Here is a 19,874-nt window from a genome sequence, read left to right on the forward strand (position 1 = left end):
ATTTTGCAGCAACAGCAGCAACCACAAAAGATCTTGATTCTCTTTGTATTCTTTAAATCAGTACAGAAGATCTGATTTACCATGTATATTTGATTTGCAGGGGTTTTTTTTAGAGTATATCATATTAATTATACATTTTAAACCAAACCAAGCACCTTTTAAACCTACCCACCAACACCTTTTAAAACAAAAGAGAGGTCACTTAGCTTTAGAGTCCAACAGCCAGACAGACCTTTGCAAAACGTTTTCTGATTTTAAAACCAAAAGACTGAAATGCATTTTAGAGGCCAACAGCCCGACAGACCTTTGCAAACAGTTTTCTGATTTTAAAACCAACAGCCAGCAAAGAAACATAAGCCCCCCCACCTAACCGCCTAGCCCAACCCCAAACTGCAAAACCCCTGTACAGTAAATACAGTGTACTCACCCAGAACAGGCAGTCTCTCTGTTTTACAAAAAAGAAAGTAAAAAAAAATCAAAAATTTAAAGAAAGCCAAAAAGTAAAATATAATCCGTACAGTACAGTACCAGGCAGAACAGTACCAGGCAGTAGGCAGTCTGAAGTCTCTCTCCGTATCCACACACTCTAACTGCTGGGGTGAGCGAGGTAGCAGACAGGCAGCCTCTTCGCTGACCAACGGTTAACTGAAAGTTCAAATTTCCTGCCTTCCCCATGTTTTTTTCCGTTCGTAAGTCAAAGCTCCATTCGCAAGTCAAAGCAAAATTTTGCGAATGGAGCTGTTCGTAACTCAAAATGTTCGTAGGTTGGGACATTCGTAAGTCAAGGCGCCACTGTATGCTGGGTTCATTATGTGATTAATTGTATTTTTTCAGTTTTAATATTAAACAAATAGTAATGAAAAGTATACTTCTAAGGAGTGTTAAAATTGTATGAAAAAATGCAGTAGTAGAAGGTTGGTATCCCTGCTGAGTTAGAAAGGCACCCAATTGAACTCCTTGAGTTAAATTCAATGTTAATCCCAACTACAATACACTCAATTGAAATCTCATTACTCATCAGTTGTTAACTTGTGACTAGCAAGTTCAGTTCATTTCGGTGGTTCTAGTCTAGTTGGGGCTAACATTGGATTGACCTCTTTGTCAGCATTTCTTTTAAAATTTTGTATTTTGCTTCTCTGTGTGTAATTCAAGATGGTTAACAACTAAGGTAGTAAAGTACAGTGGAAAGAAGGGGACGAGGAAGTGTAACAAAAAAATAGCAAGCCAACACAAAACTATTAAGATTAGTAGCTCCCACCTCCCAACATGAACAAACCCCATAGAGACAGAAGGATAAACATCAGTTTTGGGAAAGCCAAGCAGTAGAGTCCATCTCTATGACCCCGAAGCTTTCCTAAACAGGAAGATATTAATGCTATGGCCGAAGACCAAGATGGAAAAGTAAATCAAGCCCCCCAGGCTTCCAAAGTCTGGATACAATGGGGGTGAAGGGAAGCTATCTCATTCCTTTCAAATATCTTTGCAAACAAACAAACAAGCAAACATCTGAATGTTATTTTAACATTGAGGTCGGTGCTTATGACAGAAGGCAATTATCTTTTCAGGTATCCTGGTATAATCAAGGTGCCAGTGCATTCTTTTCAGCGATGGGTGACATTCTCTGGATACCTGCCTCTGGTCAATAAGCTTATTGGCCACTTTGGCATAACAAGATGTACCTTCAGACACTTCTCAAAAAGAGCCCACATCACCTTCCACTAACAATGGGTGTCAGGGTGCCCAGCCTAAGCTGAACCAGGTTGGCCTGTCGCCTGAATGCTTAGATCTCAAATCTGAACTTCCAAAGGGAGTGCTGCCTTCGTGTTTATAAAGGGATTGCTACTATATCCCCAAAGGAAATGCTATCCATCTAGCACAGGCTGAACTCCAGTTTCCAGGTTGGCTCCTCTGCTGAACATCAACATCTTTTCCTGGACTGATTTTCAGTTTGAAAAGGAAAAAAAAAGGGTTACTCTTTGGGAAATTGTGCTGTTGCTGTTCATGGTTCCCTGTGATGTGCCTTACTTCACTAGTAGTTTATTAGTCGTTTCCGGTGTATAGATTTGGCATTTAAAAGGAGGGTATAAATTTAATACAGTGGTGCCTCGCACAACGATGTTAATTGGTTCCAAAAAATTCATCGTTGTGTGAATCATCGTTCTGCGAAACACCATTTCCCATAGGAATGCATTGAAAACCGGTTAATCCATTCCAATTGGAACGGATTGCCGTCCTTAAGCGAAAATCCCCATAGGAAACATCGTTGTGTGAAACAATGTTTCCTCCATTCAAATGCATTGCAGCCTTTCCAATGCATTTTAATGGTTTAGCGAAGTCAATTTTTGCAAATTTAAGTGTGTCATAAAAGGGTCAAAAATGGTTTTAAATGCTTGGAATAGCTTCTGCACCTTCTAAAACGGGTGCAAACTTAATTTGGCTTTGATCTCACTTTTCGTTAATTTTTGCTGAATTTTTCCCCCCACCAACTTTTGACAGCTGTCAAAATCTGACAGCTCCATTGTTTCCTATGGGGCACAAAAATATTCACCATAAATTAACGAAGACTCAGATCAAAGCCAAATCAGGTGTGCACCCGTATTAGAAGGTGCTTCAATGATCCCAAGCATTTAAAACTGTTAACAGCCACCTTTCCTGCTCTTTTTTGCAAACATCGTTCAGTGAAACAGGGGACCCAAAACGCAATCGTTGTGTGAAGCATGGTCCCAAAATCGTTGTGCGAAAATTCCCCATAGGAAACATTGTTGTGTGAGGCGGCAAATTTTTCAGAAAAAGCCATCGTTGTGTGAATTCATCGTTGTGTGAGGCATTCGTTGTGCGAGGCACCACTGTACATTGTTCCTAAATATTTCAAGATTAGAGAAGGCAATCCCTGGTTGCTTTCCCCTTATTTGTACTAATAAAATGCATTAAAAGTTCCCTACCATAAATGCAGGCCATGTTTGCTTGTTTGATTAGTTCTTGTTTGCACCATTTCTGTTCTACCTTTCTTCTGATACATGGCTCTCTAACTTTCATATATGCATTTGGCATAACAACCCTGTGAGGTAGGTCAGTGTAAGAGACCATGACTGGACCGTGGTCACTCAAGTAAGTTTTATGGCCTAGTTATTTGTAGCTGGCAGTTCTAAAAATGTCCATTCTCTGTAAGGTCTTTGTCTATCTAAACCACTTCTGCTAAAGGTACAAATGCCCTTGGCTAATAACAGATGCTGTTTTTTTCTCCAAAATTCTCCTGCCTTCTGGAGTTAGAATGAAGTTCATTTCAATCTCTTCCCCATCACCACTCATATGCCCTGAACAGATCACCACAAAATATAGTTCATTATTTTCCAGGGTGAATTCCATGCAGTGTTCTCTGCTGTAATAAGATTCTGTATTAGATACAGTAATTCCTTTAGGAGTTCTGGGATGCTGCCAGAAATTTTGAACTTTGTAGTGGCTTTCATATCTTATTTAAAATATACTCAGTCCTCTACTGTGACGCATTCTTGATAAAATTGCCATCAGAAAGAGCATTTAGTATATGTGCCTGTTATGATAACTTTGGTAGCGTTGAATTTTCATAGAATCACACAAAACTGTAGCACTGTAAGTATTGTTGAACTGAAAACGATGCCAGAAGCAATATGAAAATATTTGATAAAAGTGTGTATTTGGCTTCAAATCTGGCAAGCTCATGAGGTCATGTGCTGCTAATCTGTGTGACATTCAGTTTCTATTTTTGCCGTCCAAGAGCTAGGTGCATTGTATCAAGCCTGTGTGCTCAGTATCTGGAAGTAACTTTTTATAATGGCAGTCATAGCTGATGATGAGCAGATAGGTTATGGCTTCTTTCATAGTGGCATTTATAAACTCTGCCGTAGGCGTACTCTTCATAGGATTATGTAGGTGTAAGTGGAATTTACTTGCTATTGTGGAAGTTACATGTCTGACTTCCCTGTGAAAATGGCATCTTGCAGCTAGTTTTCCCCACTGTTCTCCTCCAGTGAAACTCACTGTGTGATGTGACCTCATCTCTCTGTGTGTCTCCCCACCCAACGGTGGTACCGATGATATGAAGACAGGAGGGGAAACTTGAAGTATGCAAGCATCATATCCTGCAGAAAGATATATTAAAATGCACAAGGAAAGAGGGAACAAACCAGTCACAGTGGAGAAGTTCTGGTTGCTTTCCTCGCAGTTAATCCTTTCCCCAGTTACTATGCTATACATAGACTTATGTATAAAGTGGATTTAATGGAGCTTGCACATACGCGTCTCGGTACAGTTTTGTAGCTACACTGCATGCATAGCTGTGCCAGAGCTGATGGGTCTTCATTCTGGTGCAAGAGCAGAACTTGCTCTGAGTACGGCTTCAATTGTGCTGTCTACACAAGGTCTTCTACACTATTCTTTAACAGATAACTGTCCTCTTGTATTACTGTGCTGGCATGTTGTGTATTTCCAAGTGAGATTGTCATGGTGCATAAACCCAACTAATTATAATAATGAGATTATGAAGTACTGTAGTGGGTTTCATTTAGATTAGGCTGGGCAGCTCATATCTGTAATCTTGCATGTGAGTTTGATATGCTTCTGGCTCTGCTTGACCAGTCACAGTGGTTTATTGAGTATGTAAATCCTTTAGTGTTAACCCGCCATAATTTGTTGAAGAAAGGAACATGGCCAAAATTGTGTGCCAGCTATGAAGACTCGATGGTTTGTTTTGAGGATTATGTCACTATCAAGTCACTTGAAAACCTTCTTTCTGCTATGGCCTCTTACACTAATTATTTTGTTATCAGAACCCTTCCTCTATTAACCTGTTTCTAAAATTGCTTAAAGAGTAGCTATGGTGATCTGCTGAATCAAGAACTACAAAGCAGAGTCTAATTACCACCATCATTATCTTAGAACTGCAGAGCTGGAAGGGACCCTATGGATCATCGAGTCCAACCCCTTATCAAAGAGGCACAGTGGGGGAATTGAACTCCCAACCTCTGGCTCTGCGTCCGGATGCCTAAACCGCTGTGCTATCCAGTTATGGTACCTTAAAGACTCAAAAGTATTCAGCTCTCGTACTCAGAGGCACAACTTGCCATAATTTTAAATGTTTGTCTACCTCTCTCAGCCATTTTCTTTGCACTTTTCTTTGGCTAGTGGGCTTTGGAAGTTCAGTTAACCATAGAATGATAGAATAATTGAGTTGGAAGGGACCTATAAGGCCATTGAGTCTAACCTCCTCCTCAATGCAGGAATCTAAATCAAAGCAGATCTGACAGATGGTTGTCCAATTTTCTCTTGAATGCCTCCAGCATTGGAGCGCTCACCAACTCCCAAGGTAATTAGCACCATTGTTGTGCTGTTCTAACAGTTCAGAAGTTTTTCCTGATGTTCAGCCTAAATCAGGTTTCCTATTGCTTGAGCCCATTATTACATGTCTTGCACTCCGGGATGACTGAGAACAGATCCTCCCTTCCTCTGTACGGCAGGTTTTTAAATATTTGAAAAGTGCTATCATACATCTCCTCTGTCTTCTTTTCTGAAGGCTAAACATGGCCACTTTTTCCAGGGGCTTGGTTTCCAATCCCCCGATGATCCTTGTTGCCCTCCTCTGAACTTGTTCCAGTTTGTTGGCATCCGTTAACGTGCAGTGTCCAGAATTGTACACAATACTCAAGATGAGGCTTAATGAGTGCAGAATAGAGGACAACTTGTACCTCACGGAATTTGGAGACTATACTTCTGTTAATTCATCCTAAAATAGCATTCGCCTTTTTTGCAGCCACATTGCACTGTTGGCTCATATCCAGCTGTTGATCTACAACAATTCCAAGATCCTTCTCACTTGTAGTATTACTGAGCCAAGTATCTCCATCTCATGACTGCATTTCATCACCAAATCACCACCACCAAGTAGATCCTGCAGATCTGAAATCTGTCCGCTCCTGTAGCTATTTGCATAAAGTACAAGAAGCACTATCCTGTACTAGCCTTTCGCTCAGTTAGCTGTTCTCCCTCTGTCTGGAAAAAAGGGCTACTTGAGCACTAATGCATGAAGCAGAATTACATCCCATCCATATAACATGGGATAAATTATTGATCAATATTTGATATTGACGACGACAGTAACACCAGATCCTTCTTTGTTACCTGTCCAGTTGGTGAGGTGCAGGAAGTGGCTTAGTGAACTGCAACAAAACTGTCACTGTTTTACTTCAGACTCTTCATAGTGAAATAACGGTTCTGTCTCTTTCAGCAGTGAAATTGCATATGATTTGATTTATTTGTATTTTATTTACACATGTAGATGTTTGGCTGTTATACTATACTATCTGGTACAATTCAAGTAATTACCCTCTGCTTAGTGATTTGGGGTGACTGTCAGAGGCTGTAATATAACAGGAAACAGTGAGTTAAAAGCTAACGTGGTGACCTCATCTCTATTCATTAAACTCTAGAGTATATGCTGCACTGGAGAGGGACTTGAAAATTGTATCAGTCCATTTAATACCACAAGTTAATCTGTGTTCATTTGGATACCTAAAGCTATCTGATAGCACTGTAATGGCTTCAGTTATAACTGGGAAAGAATTTGCAGAGGAATTTAGTCCTGTTCACATGGTTTTCTCCCTGCTTGCAGGCATTTCTCTTTTTGTTAAAACAGAATCCTGTGATTCAGTCCTCATTTTTTGGTGGTCTGTGAAATTCTTCCCTGTGTAAAAATTGGCATGGCATCTAGGTAATTCACAAACTAAGAAGTTGCATATAAGACTGAGATGTTTCTATCATTAGCTTTATGTAAGCAGTTTCCCTTCCCTGTTTAGATGAGAGTACAACGGCTGGCTCTTTAACGTTAGAGCTGTGCTCGTCTACAATAGGTGTCACTGTGCTGTCGGTCCAATCACTGTTTGTGACTTCAGCTATTGGCTCAGAACACTGCTTGTCTGACTCCCGTCTGCAGGGCTCGAACACCTCCTGCGCTCACCATCCATTCAACACACAACTTGAGCCAGCTGACAAACAGGCAGCACGTCTTGCTGTCCTACTTGCTTTGCCACAGCCTGGCAGTTTCAGGTGATTTCGGTCTGCAGCCATTTAGGGAAAGCTCTCACAAGCAAATGAAACAGGGAATCATGATGGGGAGACGTTTAACCGATCAAGTCCTGGATCAAACTTAAAAAGGAAATAATCTTATTCAGCCTACTGGAAAAGGTCACCTTGCCTTGCTTAAAAAAAAAGAAGAAGAAGCGCACTCTCAGCTTTGCTGCTGTATTGTTTAGAAACCTTCTGCTGTCTTCTTTCCCTCTCTCTCTTTAGTTAGTTAAGCTATCTGATTACTCTGACAAGGATACTCATGGTAGATGACAAGGGAAAGAACATGAAATGTCTCACCTTCTTCTTGATGCTTCCAGAGACAGTTAAGAACCGGTCCAAGAAAAGCTCTAAGAAGGTAAACAGTGGCAGTGGCAGTAGCAGCAGCAGCAGCAGCGGAGGCAAATTGCCTCCAGTTTGCTATGAAATCATTACCTTGAAGACTAAAAAGAAGAAGAAGATGGCTGCTGATATTTTCCCCCGAAAGAAGCCAGCTAACAGTAACGCAACTGCCGTCCAACAGTACCACCAGCAAAATATCAACAACAACAACATTATCCCAGCTCCCAACTGGCAGGGGCTGTACCCCACCATCCGAGAAAGGTAAGGAAGTTTCCTTTGTTATGTGTTTCCCAGTTCGTGAACTGTAGGTAGTGAAATGTTCCATCACTTTAGGATAGCATGTTTTCCCCCTCATTCATTGGTTTTGAAGAGAAGGGGAAATATTTCTCCTTTCCAACAGTGCTGTTGTTTTCTTCTTCTAATAATGATGATAATAATAATAAAATGCATGTTTGCATGCAAGCTGGGGTTTTTTTAACCTCTTAACTATTTGCAGTCACAAAAACACATGCTTGATATATTAGTCTGTGTATTTTCTCATAAAATTTGGTATTTTGACTTCTGGGAAAGTTTGTACCAAGTTTTTTTTTCTTTTAATGTGCTTTAAGCAGACACATAGACCTTGATAAATGATCAATGAGGCTGAAGTGATATAAACATTCTCACATGAGCGTAAGCCCGCCCCCCCAGCTCAGTAGGACTTACTTTTGAGTAAGCATGTATAGGATGGTACTGTAATTCATTTAAAATGCATTCTCTGTTTTTGTTTTCTGGGCTGCTCTTGGGAAAGTGTAGCATCTTAAGGAGCTGAATTGCAGGGATGCAGAGAAGGAATCTGGTGCCAAGCAACCTGAATTAACATATTGCCTCTGTTTGTAGAAATGCGGTGATGTTCAACAATGACTTGATGGCAGATGTTCATTTTGTGGTTGGGCCACCAGGTGGGACCCAGCGATTGCCAGGACACAAAGTAAGCAACAGCTGCCCTTCCGGATCTGATATGGGGGGAAAGCAAGGGAAACATCTATAGTTACTGGGATAGGAGGTTTGGATACTAGAACTGACACACTTATAGAAGCTTTTAAACATCTTTGCCCTATGAAGTACTTTTTCTCTAGTTAAAGATTTCATTACTGTAATGAATGATAATCCCCCTTCCCAAAGTATAGTTTGCTATATGGTATCATCATTTTCTTTTCCGAAATTGGTTAACCATCTTTCACATTTTAAATCCTTTCCAGCAAAGGTGTGAAATAGGCTGAGACAATTAACTTACTCATAGTCACCCCATTCGTGGGGGATTTGGACTCACAATCACATGTATTACCCTCGTAAGCTCCTGAGCTGATGGTTTCTCAGTGAAGATAGTGTAGTGTCGGAGTGGCAGAATCTTCGAGAGTTGAGTAGATTTTTTTCTAAGGGGAAGAGGAAAACTGCAGCTCTCCTAGTAATCTTTCCTAGGGATGCTGAGAGTGAAAGTGAAGATGCACCATATTCTGTTTTCTGATTTTTGCCCTTGTGGCCTTATTTTTAACTCTCATTGTGACTCTAGTATTTCTCTTTTTCTGTTGGCAATGGATTTCGTTCTAAAGCATGAAATAATACTTCCCCTTTTGAACAGTATGTTTTAGCCGTTGGAAGCTCGGTATTCCATGCAATGTTTTACGGAGAGCTTGCTGAGGACAAAGATGAAATCCGTATACCAGATGTGGAGCCTGCTGCTTTCCTCGCTATGCTAAAGTAAGCATCCATCTTCATTGTTAGGAGTGAGTTTGTTTGTACCTGCTCTAATCAGGTCAGAATTTTTAAAAAACTACATAGTTTTGAAATCTTATAAAGCAAAAAATAGAAGTGCAAACTTATAGAAACAGGGCACCTATGTTTAGGAGTTAATTATTAAAAACTTTAAATTTACATATTCTAAAACACACATACACACACACACACAAATCTCTTGCATATGAAGGAAATGTCTTCAGTGGTCAGTTTGGGAAAGTTCTTTAAAAAACAGAATGGTAATAAAAATGAGCTTGAAAACCATGGTGATGAGGAAAGATGCCAAACTGCTGCATTTTTATTTATTTGCACATTTCTACTCTTGTGCAGCTCAGCTACAGCTGATAATGTAAACTGGCCAGTCATAGTCACTGATAGCATCTTTGTCTATAGGTTATATGACGTTTAAAAGCCGACAATAATATATTTCTCTGAAGCCCCTGGCTTTGCACTTTCTGCTTGAGCTTAAGAGAGCACAAGCAGTATTATTTATATGTGATCCAGCACTCCATCTGGCTTCTTCTTTTGCATGATGAGTGGGATGTAAGGAAAAGCAAGTTGCCTTCCTACTGTGCTATCTATAAACTCAAGGTTTAAACCAGAAAGCTGTATTTGGAAGCACCTATAATTTCTTGTGCAATAAAATATTCCTAGGTTTCTTCTCTTAACTATTTCCCATGTTTGGTCATACCTGCCAAGAATGTTTTCAGCATGGCCTCAAATCCTTCCCCCACTGACTTTGGCTAACTATCTAGTCTCTTGACTGGGTTGTCTGTAATGGTAAAGAAATTGGTCCAAAACTTTTCTATATAGACTGATATGTGTTCCCCATAGCTGCAATTAGTCAGTTCACAAATGTATGTGGAACATCCCAGGAAGATTTTAATACAAGGGAGGCAATGGCGCCAAACATGCCAACGAGAAATACTTATTGGTTTTATAAGTTAGAAATTGCAAAGATAGTCACACGGGTAGTTTGTGGACTGTGGAGCAACTACAGCCCAGAATTTTGGGCATTCGCCTACTCCAGTCACAGCCTGCTTACATGTAATCATATTTACTTTTTTAGTATTATTTTAATGTTAGCTCTTGATGGAAACATGGTTTTGTCAAGCTAAATCTGTGTAAGAACCAGTGGTGCCTTAACTAGTTGATCTGACATCTTTTGGTGTGTGGTCTCAGAAAAATTGATTTGCTGCTTGATACAGCTCAGTAATACAAATTGGTTCTCTCTTGCTAAACACAGGTGCTAGGAGACGTACCCTATTAGGACTCAATCTGGTGCACATTTATGGGTACTTAACTCCTGTTTCTTTCAATAGACTCATGATTTCAATAGGCCTTCAGGTGTATTCAGCTGTGTACTTGATTGCATTTATGTGTACAGAATGAAAAACCTAGATTTCAGAAGAGGTGGATAGATTCATCCTAACGAATATTTGTTTAATACTCACAATTCACCTTAAGCTGGACAAAAGTACTAATTGTCATGAAGTGTAGATCTCCACTGACAAATGCATAATTGTTTAAATACCTTTGTTTACAAATAATATTAAACTAGGGTGTGACACTACAGTGTGGCTCTGAGCTGATTTTGTGACCTTCAGTCGTAGAATCATAGAATAATGGAATTGGAGGGTGCCTAAAACGCCATTGAGTCCAACCCCCTGCTCAGTGCAGGAATCCAAATCAAAGTGTATCTGACAGATGGTTGTCTATTTTTCTCTTGAGTGCCTCCTGCATTGGAGTGCTCACTGCCACTGTTAGAGCAGTACAACAATGGAACCAGTTATCCCCTTAAGATGAGGCCTAACCAGTGCTGAAGAGAGGGGAACCAGTACTTCACAGTATGTGGAGACTATACTTGTGTTAATGCAGCCTAGAATAGCATTTGCCTTTTTTTTGTCCCCACCTCCTGCAGGTGTAGAACTTTGCACTTATCCTTGTTAAATTTCATTCTTTTCATTTATTCCCAGTGCTTGAGCTTATCAAGATCTCTCTGAATTTTGTTTCTGTCTTCCTAGACATTAGCTTTTCTACCGAATTTTGTGTCATTCACAGATTTGATAAGCATTCACTGCTACTCTCTCATCCAAGTCACTAAGAAAAGTATTGAAGAGCACTGGGGCCAGAATGGAGCTGTGTGGTACCCCACTTGTTTTATCCTCTCAGTTTGAGAAGGAGACATTGATACACACTCTCAGAGTACAATTCTGTAACCAGCTGTGTATCCACCTGAGAGTTGTTCTAGCCAGTCCATACATTGTTAGCATATGAATCAGAATATCATGGGGCACTTTGTCAAAGGCTTTGCTGAAGTCAGGATAAATTTACATCTGCAGCATTCCCACCATCTACCCAGAGAGGTTACCTGATTTAAAAAAATGGGGTAAGATTAATCTAGCAGGATTTGTTCTCAACAAATCTGTGTTGACTTCTGGTTATCACTGCATTGTTTTAAGGTGCTTGCAGAGTGACTATTATCTGCTCCAGAGTTTTCTCTGTAATTGATGTCAGGCTGACTAGTCTATAGTTTCCAGGTTCCTCCTGTTTGCCCTTACTGAAGATATTGACAATATTAGTTCCCCACCAATCAGCTGGATTTCACCCATCCTCCATTATTTCAAGAAAATAATAGACAGTGTTTCTGAGAGTTCTTCAGCTGGTTCCATCAGTACTTTTGGATGCAACTCATCCAGCCCTGGAGATTGGGACTCGTTCAAAGTAATACAATATTTCTTGACTATTTCTTTATCAATCACAAGCTGCAATCCAGTCTCCTCCACTTGTACTTCACATTTGCTTGGAGAATTATAAACTGTCTTTTGGGAAAATAAGGAGCTAAAGTAGGAATTGAGCACTTCTGCCTTTTCTGTGTCATCTGTTATCATTTTCCCATCCCCACTGAGTACCTGAGCCAGTTTCTTTTCTCTGTCTTTTGCTACACACATACCTGAAAAATACTTTTTGTTGTTTTTAGCATCTCTTGCTAACCCCAGTTCCTTCTCAGTTTTTTCCTTCCTAACACCATCCCTGCAATTCTTTGCTACTTGTCTGTACTCTTCCTTTCTAGCTGGGCCTTCCTTCCATTTCCTATATGTGTCCTTTTTATTTTTCAGGTCCTGTCTGAACTTTTTGTGAAGCCATATTGGTCTTTTTTGCTGCATTTTTTCTTACTGTAATTGTTTGCAGTTGTATCTAGTTTCCTTTTTAAGAATCTCCGACCTATCTTGGACTCCTTTTCTGTTAAGATCTCCTGCCATGCATGGGACCTTACTTATGATTGTTATGTGTTATTAAAATTGGCTTTCCTAAAATCTAGTGTATACGTGTGGCTACATTCTACTTTTATTTCCTTTGAAATAAAAAAAATTCAAGTAGAACATAGTCACTTTCCCCCAGAGTTCCTCTTGCTGCAACTTCTTCCACTAAGTCATCTCTATTAGTTAGAATGAAGTCAAGGATAGCTATTCCCCTTTCTTTCTCCACTTTTGGTAAGAGAAAATTATCAGCCACATAAACCAGGAATTTAAACCAGGGCCATATTTGGAAGAATGTACCTCCCAACAAATATCAAGATACGGTAATTAAAATCTCCCATTACTACTACATTGTGTCTCTTTGAAATCCTTGCAGTTTCTTTTTCAGAGATTTAATCCACATCTTCTCCTTGATCAGGCGGTTGATAGTAGACTCTAACCAGCATCTGCTAGGCACATATTAACAAGTAAAAATGTGGTTTGAAAGCCGTTAATATCAGCAATGCACTTTTTAAATAGGTCATGTACTGTTTAACACCAAAAAAACTCTGGTTTTTGTTGTTGTTTCACAAAATTAGAAGTGGGCTTCTGGATGTTCCTGGTTTATTATTGTGTTTTGTTCTCTTGGGGGAAGTTGTTTGTTTGAAGGGTTAGCGTTGTTTTGTTTTGGTCTTTCTTGGCATTTTTGGCAGTTTGTGTCCCATTCCCTCCAGCTGACACTGAAAACCCTTCAGATGAGAAGTGCATGTTAAAGCGTTTGGCTTTCTATGGGGCTTATAATTTCCCTGAAATGACTTGTCATTGCCTTGCAAGGTACAGAAACACAGATCTTTTTCACAGGAACATCAACAAAATGAACATTAAACTTTTACAGATCAGTTGAAAATATTGTGGAACTCTCAGCCTTAGTACTAAGTACTTTTAAATCATTGCATGATTATAGCTTTTCCCCAATACTGAATCGTCACTAGTGCTTAAACAAGTTTGCTTTATTATGTGAATACTGCAAAAACCTTTTGGTCCTGTCCTCTGCCAGAAATATTATTTTGTTACTAATTGCCAGTTTCCATTGTGATCTTCAGACTGGATAGTCAGTGGTTTAAATCAATGGCTGTGGGGTCAGAGGTTGAAAGACTGATTCCCTACTGCGCTTCCTTGACAGGGGCTGGACTTGATGATCCGAAGGATCCCTTCCAGCTCTGCAGTTCTGAAACTATAAGACTGATATACAAGAGGCAGTTTTGAAGTTTAGCTGTCAGGGATGAATTGCATCCAGAGTGTACAGCACTGTGCATGTGAAAGAAAAGACACTTCTCTTTATTCAATGCCCTAATCAACACCTCCTCCCTTCCTTTTAGCTTCATTACCAACCAGCACATGGAAGCTGTGGAATGAGAGATCATACAGGTTGAATACGCCACAGTACCTGTGCTTTGGAGCCTATCCTTAGTTTACTTTGGAGGGCACCTGAGGTTCTTCAGGTCTTGCTCATTCCTGGGAGAGTCTCCCATGGACCCGTGTGCAGAGAATTGTGGAACGTGTTCTCTAGAGCATTTTGAATTCATTGGATTGGCAGGGGCAGGAGGGATAGCCAACTGAGGCAGAGCCACACTAGATACATCCCATGAGTGACCCTATGGCTTTGTGGAGGGCAAGAAAATGAGAGCGCTGCTGGATCAGACAGTGGATCTACAAAGTAAAGTGACAGACATGGCTTTAACAGCGTCAGGCTATACCCCCCTAACCCCCCCTCAGATCAACTGGTACTTAGAGATACACTGCTGCTGAAATTGGGGGTTTAGTTTAACTAGCATGGCTAGTAAGCATTTCTAGAAAGATCCTGGGAAGACGAAAAGTTTTCACTGCAGGACTTCTCACATAGGATTTTCATGAAATTAAGGGAAACTAATTAGCACCCCCAACAACTAACTAAAACGAAATGAGACACTGTCTATTTATTTCATGTACCTTGTACCTACAGAATTGCTGCCAAAGAAAATCTCCCTCCCTCTTTAGCAATAGCTATCTCCCAGCATCCAGCTAAACATGCCAGGATAAATGTTTGTCATTTATTCCCCAGAGGCCACCGAGCAAATGGTTCCTTACTTTGGTCTCCAGAGAAGCATCCAGATACTCAGCTATATGCCCTACAAAAAGTCCAGCATACTCCAAATGTGTTTCTGTGCAGAAATGTACTGTCTGCTACAGAGCCAGACACAAATGGAGTTGAAATGCAATTGGGTGAAATCCATGACTGCAGCTCCTTTTACATTTTCTTTTCTGCACAGAGTTGATGAGGGGATGTTTGAGAGCCCTATCTGCCAGGGAAGACTTGAACAAGGGAAGGGAGGATGAAGAGTGTGTTCTGGAAAAGTGCTGGTGATATAGTCTAGGGAAAGTCAGTGAAATTAGCCTAGGGAGCAGTTTCATTTTGTAATTGCTCACCCCTCTGTTACTGAGCAGCTAGCCAAGATGGGTAAAGAAACCAACCAGAACTAAATTGTGATTGTGAGTTCAGATGTCATGACAAAGCATGGTTAAATTAAGCTGAGATTTGTAAGCTAAGTTTATACTCTGGTTTCAATTTATGGTTTGTTGACCTACACCAAACCATGGTTAATTGCCTGGTCATGTTCAGGGGAAAAAAAACCTCCACAGTTCGACTAAACAAAATATAGTATGTCAGTTCTGACAAACTGGACCAGTGTGTTATACCATTGTAGAATGAAAAAGAAAGTATTAACGATAACCTCCAGATGGTGACTTGTGGCATTTGCTTATTAACTTGTACATTTTTGAGGATTTGTTCATGTTAATGGATCTGTTAGAAGATGGGCGTGATTAATCTGCTCATAATTCTTCCTCTGATTGACAGCCCAACAAATTCAGCATGTGATACTAGCAGCTAAGAAATGCATTAAGTGTTCCATCGTGTATGAGCCTTCTGCTTGTAGCAATGTTGAGAAAAATATGTGTGTCTTTTTCTTCTTCTTTTCATTATTTCCTAAATAATAGCATGACATGTGTATCGTTTATTACAGATACATCTACTGTGATGAAATTGACTTGGCTGCTGATACTGTTCTGGCGACTCTTTATGCTGCCAAGAAGTACATAGTTCCTCATCTTGCCCGAGCCTGTGTCAACTTCCTGGAGACGAGCCTGAGTGCGAAAAACGCTTGTGTGCTTCTCTCTCAGAGCTGCCTGTTTGAGGAGCCTGACCTGACGGAGCGCTGTTGGGAAGTGATTGATGCCCAGGCCGAGCTGGCTTTGAAATCCGAAGGTTTCTGTGACATTGATTTTCAGACGCTGGAAAGCATTCTCCAGAGGGAGACCCTTAATGCCAAAGAAATTGTGGTTTTTGAAGCTGCTCTGAGTTGGGCTGAAGTGGAGTGTCAGAGGCAAGAATTACCTGCCACGATCGAAAACAAGCGCAAAGTCCTGGGGAAGGCTCTCTATCTCATTCGCATCCCTACGATGGCACTTGATGACTTCGCCAACGGCGCTGCCCAGTCCGGGATCCTCACCCTCAACGAAACAAATGATATCTTCCTTTGGTACACGGCCGCTAAAAAACCAGAGCTTCAGTTTGTGAGCAGCACCCGGAAAGGCCTCGTCCCACAACGCTGCCATCGCTTTCAGTCCTGTGCCTACCGCAGCAACCAGTGGCGTTACAGGGGGCGCTGCGATAGCATCCAGTTTGCTGTTGATAAGAGAGTTTTTATTGCCGGTTTTGGGCTTTATGGCTCCAGCTGTGGATCAGCAGAATACAGCGCAAAAATTGAACTCAAGCGGCAAGGCGTTATCCTCGGGCAGAACTTGAGCAAGTATTTCTCAGATGGATCAAGCAACACTTTCCCAGTGTGGTTTGAATACCCAGTGCAGATTGAGCCAGATACCTTTTACACAGCTAGTGTAATTCTGGATGGTAATGAACTCAGCTATTTTGGACAGGAAGGGATGACAGAAGTTCAGTGCGGCAAAGTAACTGTCCAGTTTCAGTGCTCTTCAGACAGTACCAATGGCACTGGGGTTCAAGGGGGGCAGATTCCAGAACTTATCTTTTATGCCTGAAAGAAAGTGGGTTCCAGAACAAAAATGAGTCCAGTGCTTTGATGCATATGCCTGGTTCAGACCTATTTGATGCTTAGCCTGTTTTCTGCAGATGTGTTACCAGTACAGGTAATATGTCCCTAAAGGCATTGAACAGTTTAACCCGTGCTGTACTTTTAGCGCCTAAAGGTAATAGTCTTTTTTTACTGGAAACTCCCAAGGAGCTAACTAGCAAATTAAGGGCCAGAGTTTACCAGCCGTACCCCAGATGGGATGGTACAGCTAGTGAAAAAAGAATGAATCGATGCCCTGCCTCCATGCTATGTTATGAGGGGGCACTTTCGTTTTTATTGCTCTCTAATTTGCTACATTTTCCTGTATTTTTTAAATTTATGTTTTCTGCCTCCTTCGTATTGAAGGCTTTTCAAGGACAAAGACAGTGCCGGTCCTCTGCCACTTGGGTCCCTTTCCCCCTTTGGAATGCTGCTGACTTGGAGCATTTATATTTAGAGATGGGATGTTTGGATTTTCTGGACTACAAATACCATAATTCTCCATTCTGGGAGCTTTCCCTGTCTTTCAGGCACTATGCAAATGCTTGAATGTTGAGGTGTCTGGGAGAAGGCTTTGAGGCTTAGCTAGCCCAAGGTCCTTCCAAGTTCCCTTTTACTGCCCTACTGCTAGCTGGGAGATTTCTTTCTGATTAGGAAGCTCGGGCAGAGGTTAGCCTAGCTGAGCTTCAAAGCCAATTAATTCAGACATTTCTCCCAGGTGCCTCACATTCAGGTATTTATAAGATGCGTTTAAGGTAGATAGGACTCTCAAAATGGAGGATTATGGTGTTTGTAGTTCAGTAAATCCTACCCCTAATGATACTGTACAAGGTTGGGTGAGGGAATGTTTACCAGGAGGACCAGTTCTCATCACTGGCTCCTTCTGCACATGCTGTCCTGATGTTGGGAAGATCTGTTAATTGAAATGACCTATTTCTTATATAAATGAAGGAAGAGGTGAAAGGTCAAATATCTCAAGCTGGGGTTAGCACTTGGCTGCCCTGTAAATATGGCCCTTTAATAAGCTGTACTGGGGAATGACTATGAAAGGTATGCCAGTTCAAGAAGCAATGTGGTTTATGCACAGCTGATCCTTGCTTCAATGCTGTCCTCCAAAATTCCTTGCCAGGCGCACAGTATTATGTCTGAACATACTGGGCTAAGTCTTATGTTAGTGTCAACTAAAATAGGCTCATTTGAATTGAATGGGACTTACTAGTCATCAGTTGTGTAAGTTCTGGTGCATCTACTTTAGTTGGGATTGACAGTGGATACAACTCAGTGACAGCCATACATCTCTACTTGCCTAGCACTAATGCATTTAAATGAATGGTGTTTACCGCACATCAGTGCCTCCGTGAAAGAAGCTATTTCACTTTTTTAAAAGAGCATTTCCCCCACTTAATCAAGCTGTGCAGGCATTATTCTGGTTGCCTTTTATGGGTTTGGTCCCATTAAGTCAGACAATCTATAGCAGAAAGCTGATAGTTGATTTTCTGTGGTCTCTTTTCCTAACAGTAGTTTGGGCATTCTTTAGTAGGAGATTTATTTTTCCCATCTAAGTAAGATACAGACATGTTTGGAGGATTATATTGCTATAAAATGCGATAGAATGTACTTGTTCTGTTGTGACATTTTCTTTTCCCTTTAATTCAAGTTTCAATACCAGTGCTGCCAAAATTAAATTAAGCAATTGGTCAATTAAATGGGTAACACAAGTAAGTTCCAAAGCCCTCTCTATTTTTGGTAAATGCATTGGCTGAGTGTTATAATGCAGTTGTGCTTATAATGTCTATATTCACCCAAATTTGTTTAATAGATGATCCAAGTTTTTAAGCTTTAAAAACTTTCCCAATTATTGTGTATCTGTGGGAATCGGATAGTAAGATGGCTAGTATGAATGCTGCTTGTAGATTTCTCTTCAGCTATTGGAGATTGCTTTTTAGCACTGCTGTAAACTGAGAACTGCTTTGCTTTGGGTACCATTAAATACTGCACAGCCTAGAATGCCTATTAAGATGACTTTCTGGATTAGCTATATTTACCTATTTGTAAACTTCTGTTTATAGATAGCGGGTTTTTTAAATAGTGAAATCAGTATCTACCAGTACTGCCTGAAAAAATATGGACATTTGTGACTTATTTTGCCTGTGTAATTTGTGATCTTTGCTTAAGTCTGAAATTCAGGTTTTCACTATTCAGCATTTTTTTTCTTTTAAAATTGGTTTTCAGCTTTGTTACAGAACTATCTACATGTTTGACAGGAAATGATTGCAGGCTGCTTGGTACTGACAAAAATAAAATAGAACAAAGTTGAGGAATGGGGAAAGGAAATGAGTATAAATTAGTGTAATTGAATGAAGCAGATCAGTTTTGCAGTAACTAAATTTAAAGACACAAACACTAAATTTAAAGGCAGTCCATAACTCTTCCTGGTAGAAAGTTGCTTACAACAATATTGCAAAGCTATTTTGTTCCAAATTTCCACCTGCAAAGAGGATTAGTATCCCTCCCCTCCAAATTTTAATCGGAGAACCAAGTGATCATGAATCTTACATGTTGTTTAAGGTGCTCTGTTACCTCCCTAATATGAAATTTCACTATTGGTAAAACAATTAAAATTGTGTTCCCTGCCCCGTTAGCTCATTTACTCTCACTCTAAACACTTTAACTTGCCCCAGTCCTGATTACCGATAGTCGTTATATCCCACTAAGTAGCTGTAGAGTCCAAAAGACCCTTTGGAATTGTAACATAAACCGGATATGAGGGGAAAATACCTGAGAAAAAGTAGTCATTTACTGGTCAGACACACTGACAATTTGCACACAATCTTAAGAATTTTGGACAGGATAAAAATGTAATAGTGGTGGGAGTATCCCTCGGGAGAGAAAAAGTCACCTCCTACGGACTCCTTTCCTAAAGTAATTCATACATACACATATTTCAGGGGTTCCAAATAAAAGTGCAGTAGAATAGTACGGTTTGTGAAACGAAATAGCTGCATTTCATCTATTCCTGTCAAATGCTCTTAGGTCCAGATCGTAGATGTGGGCTAGAGCACTGGTTCTTAACCTTGGGTTACTCAGGAGTTTTGGACTGCAACTCCCAGAAGCCTTCACCACCAGCTGTCCTGACTGGGGTTTCTGGGAGTTGCAATTCAAAAGCATCCGAGTAACAAAGGTTAAGAACCACTGGGCTAGAGCAGTGGTTCTTAACCTTTGTTACTCGGATGTTTTTGAACTGCAACTCCCAGAAACCCCAGCCAGCACAGTTGGTGGTGAAGGCTTCTGGGAG

The 19,874-nt window shown here is 40.5% G+C and overlaps 1 protein-coding gene across 2 annotated transcripts in view; it reads left to right on the forward strand.

Moving 5' to 3' along the window:
- BTBD3 (BTB domain containing 3) overlaps nucleotides 1-19,317 on the forward strand; it is a 29,181-nt gene extending 9,864 nt beyond the window's left edge. The window contains exons 2-5 of one of the 2 annotated variants that reach the window (XM_073003312.2): nucleotides 7,416-7,698; nucleotides 8,317-8,407; nucleotides 9,059-9,177; nucleotides 15,515-19,317. In XM_073003312.2, the coding sequence (XP_072859413.1) occupies nucleotides 7,556-7,698; nucleotides 8,317-8,407; nucleotides 9,059-9,177; nucleotides 15,515-16,547 (1,386 nt within the window). In that variant the 5' untranslated portion in view covers nucleotides 7,416-7,555 and the 3' untranslated portion in view covers nucleotides 16,548-19,317. Of the gene's footprint in view, nucleotides 1-5,124; nucleotides 7,699-8,316; nucleotides 8,408-9,058; nucleotides 9,178-15,514 lie in introns of those variants that run through there. The other variant, XM_020813428.3, reaches the window with a different exon arrangement.
- Nucleotides 19,318-19,874: the final 557 nt, after the last annotated feature.

This window comes from Pogona vitticeps, chromosome 1 (assembly GCF_051106095.1).
Source record: "Pogona vitticeps strain Pit_001003342236 chromosome 1, PviZW2.1, whole genome shotgun sequence".
In the NCBI taxonomy this organism is placed as follows: domain Eukaryota; kingdom Metazoa; phylum Chordata; class Lepidosauria; order Squamata; family Agamidae; genus Pogona; species Pogona vitticeps.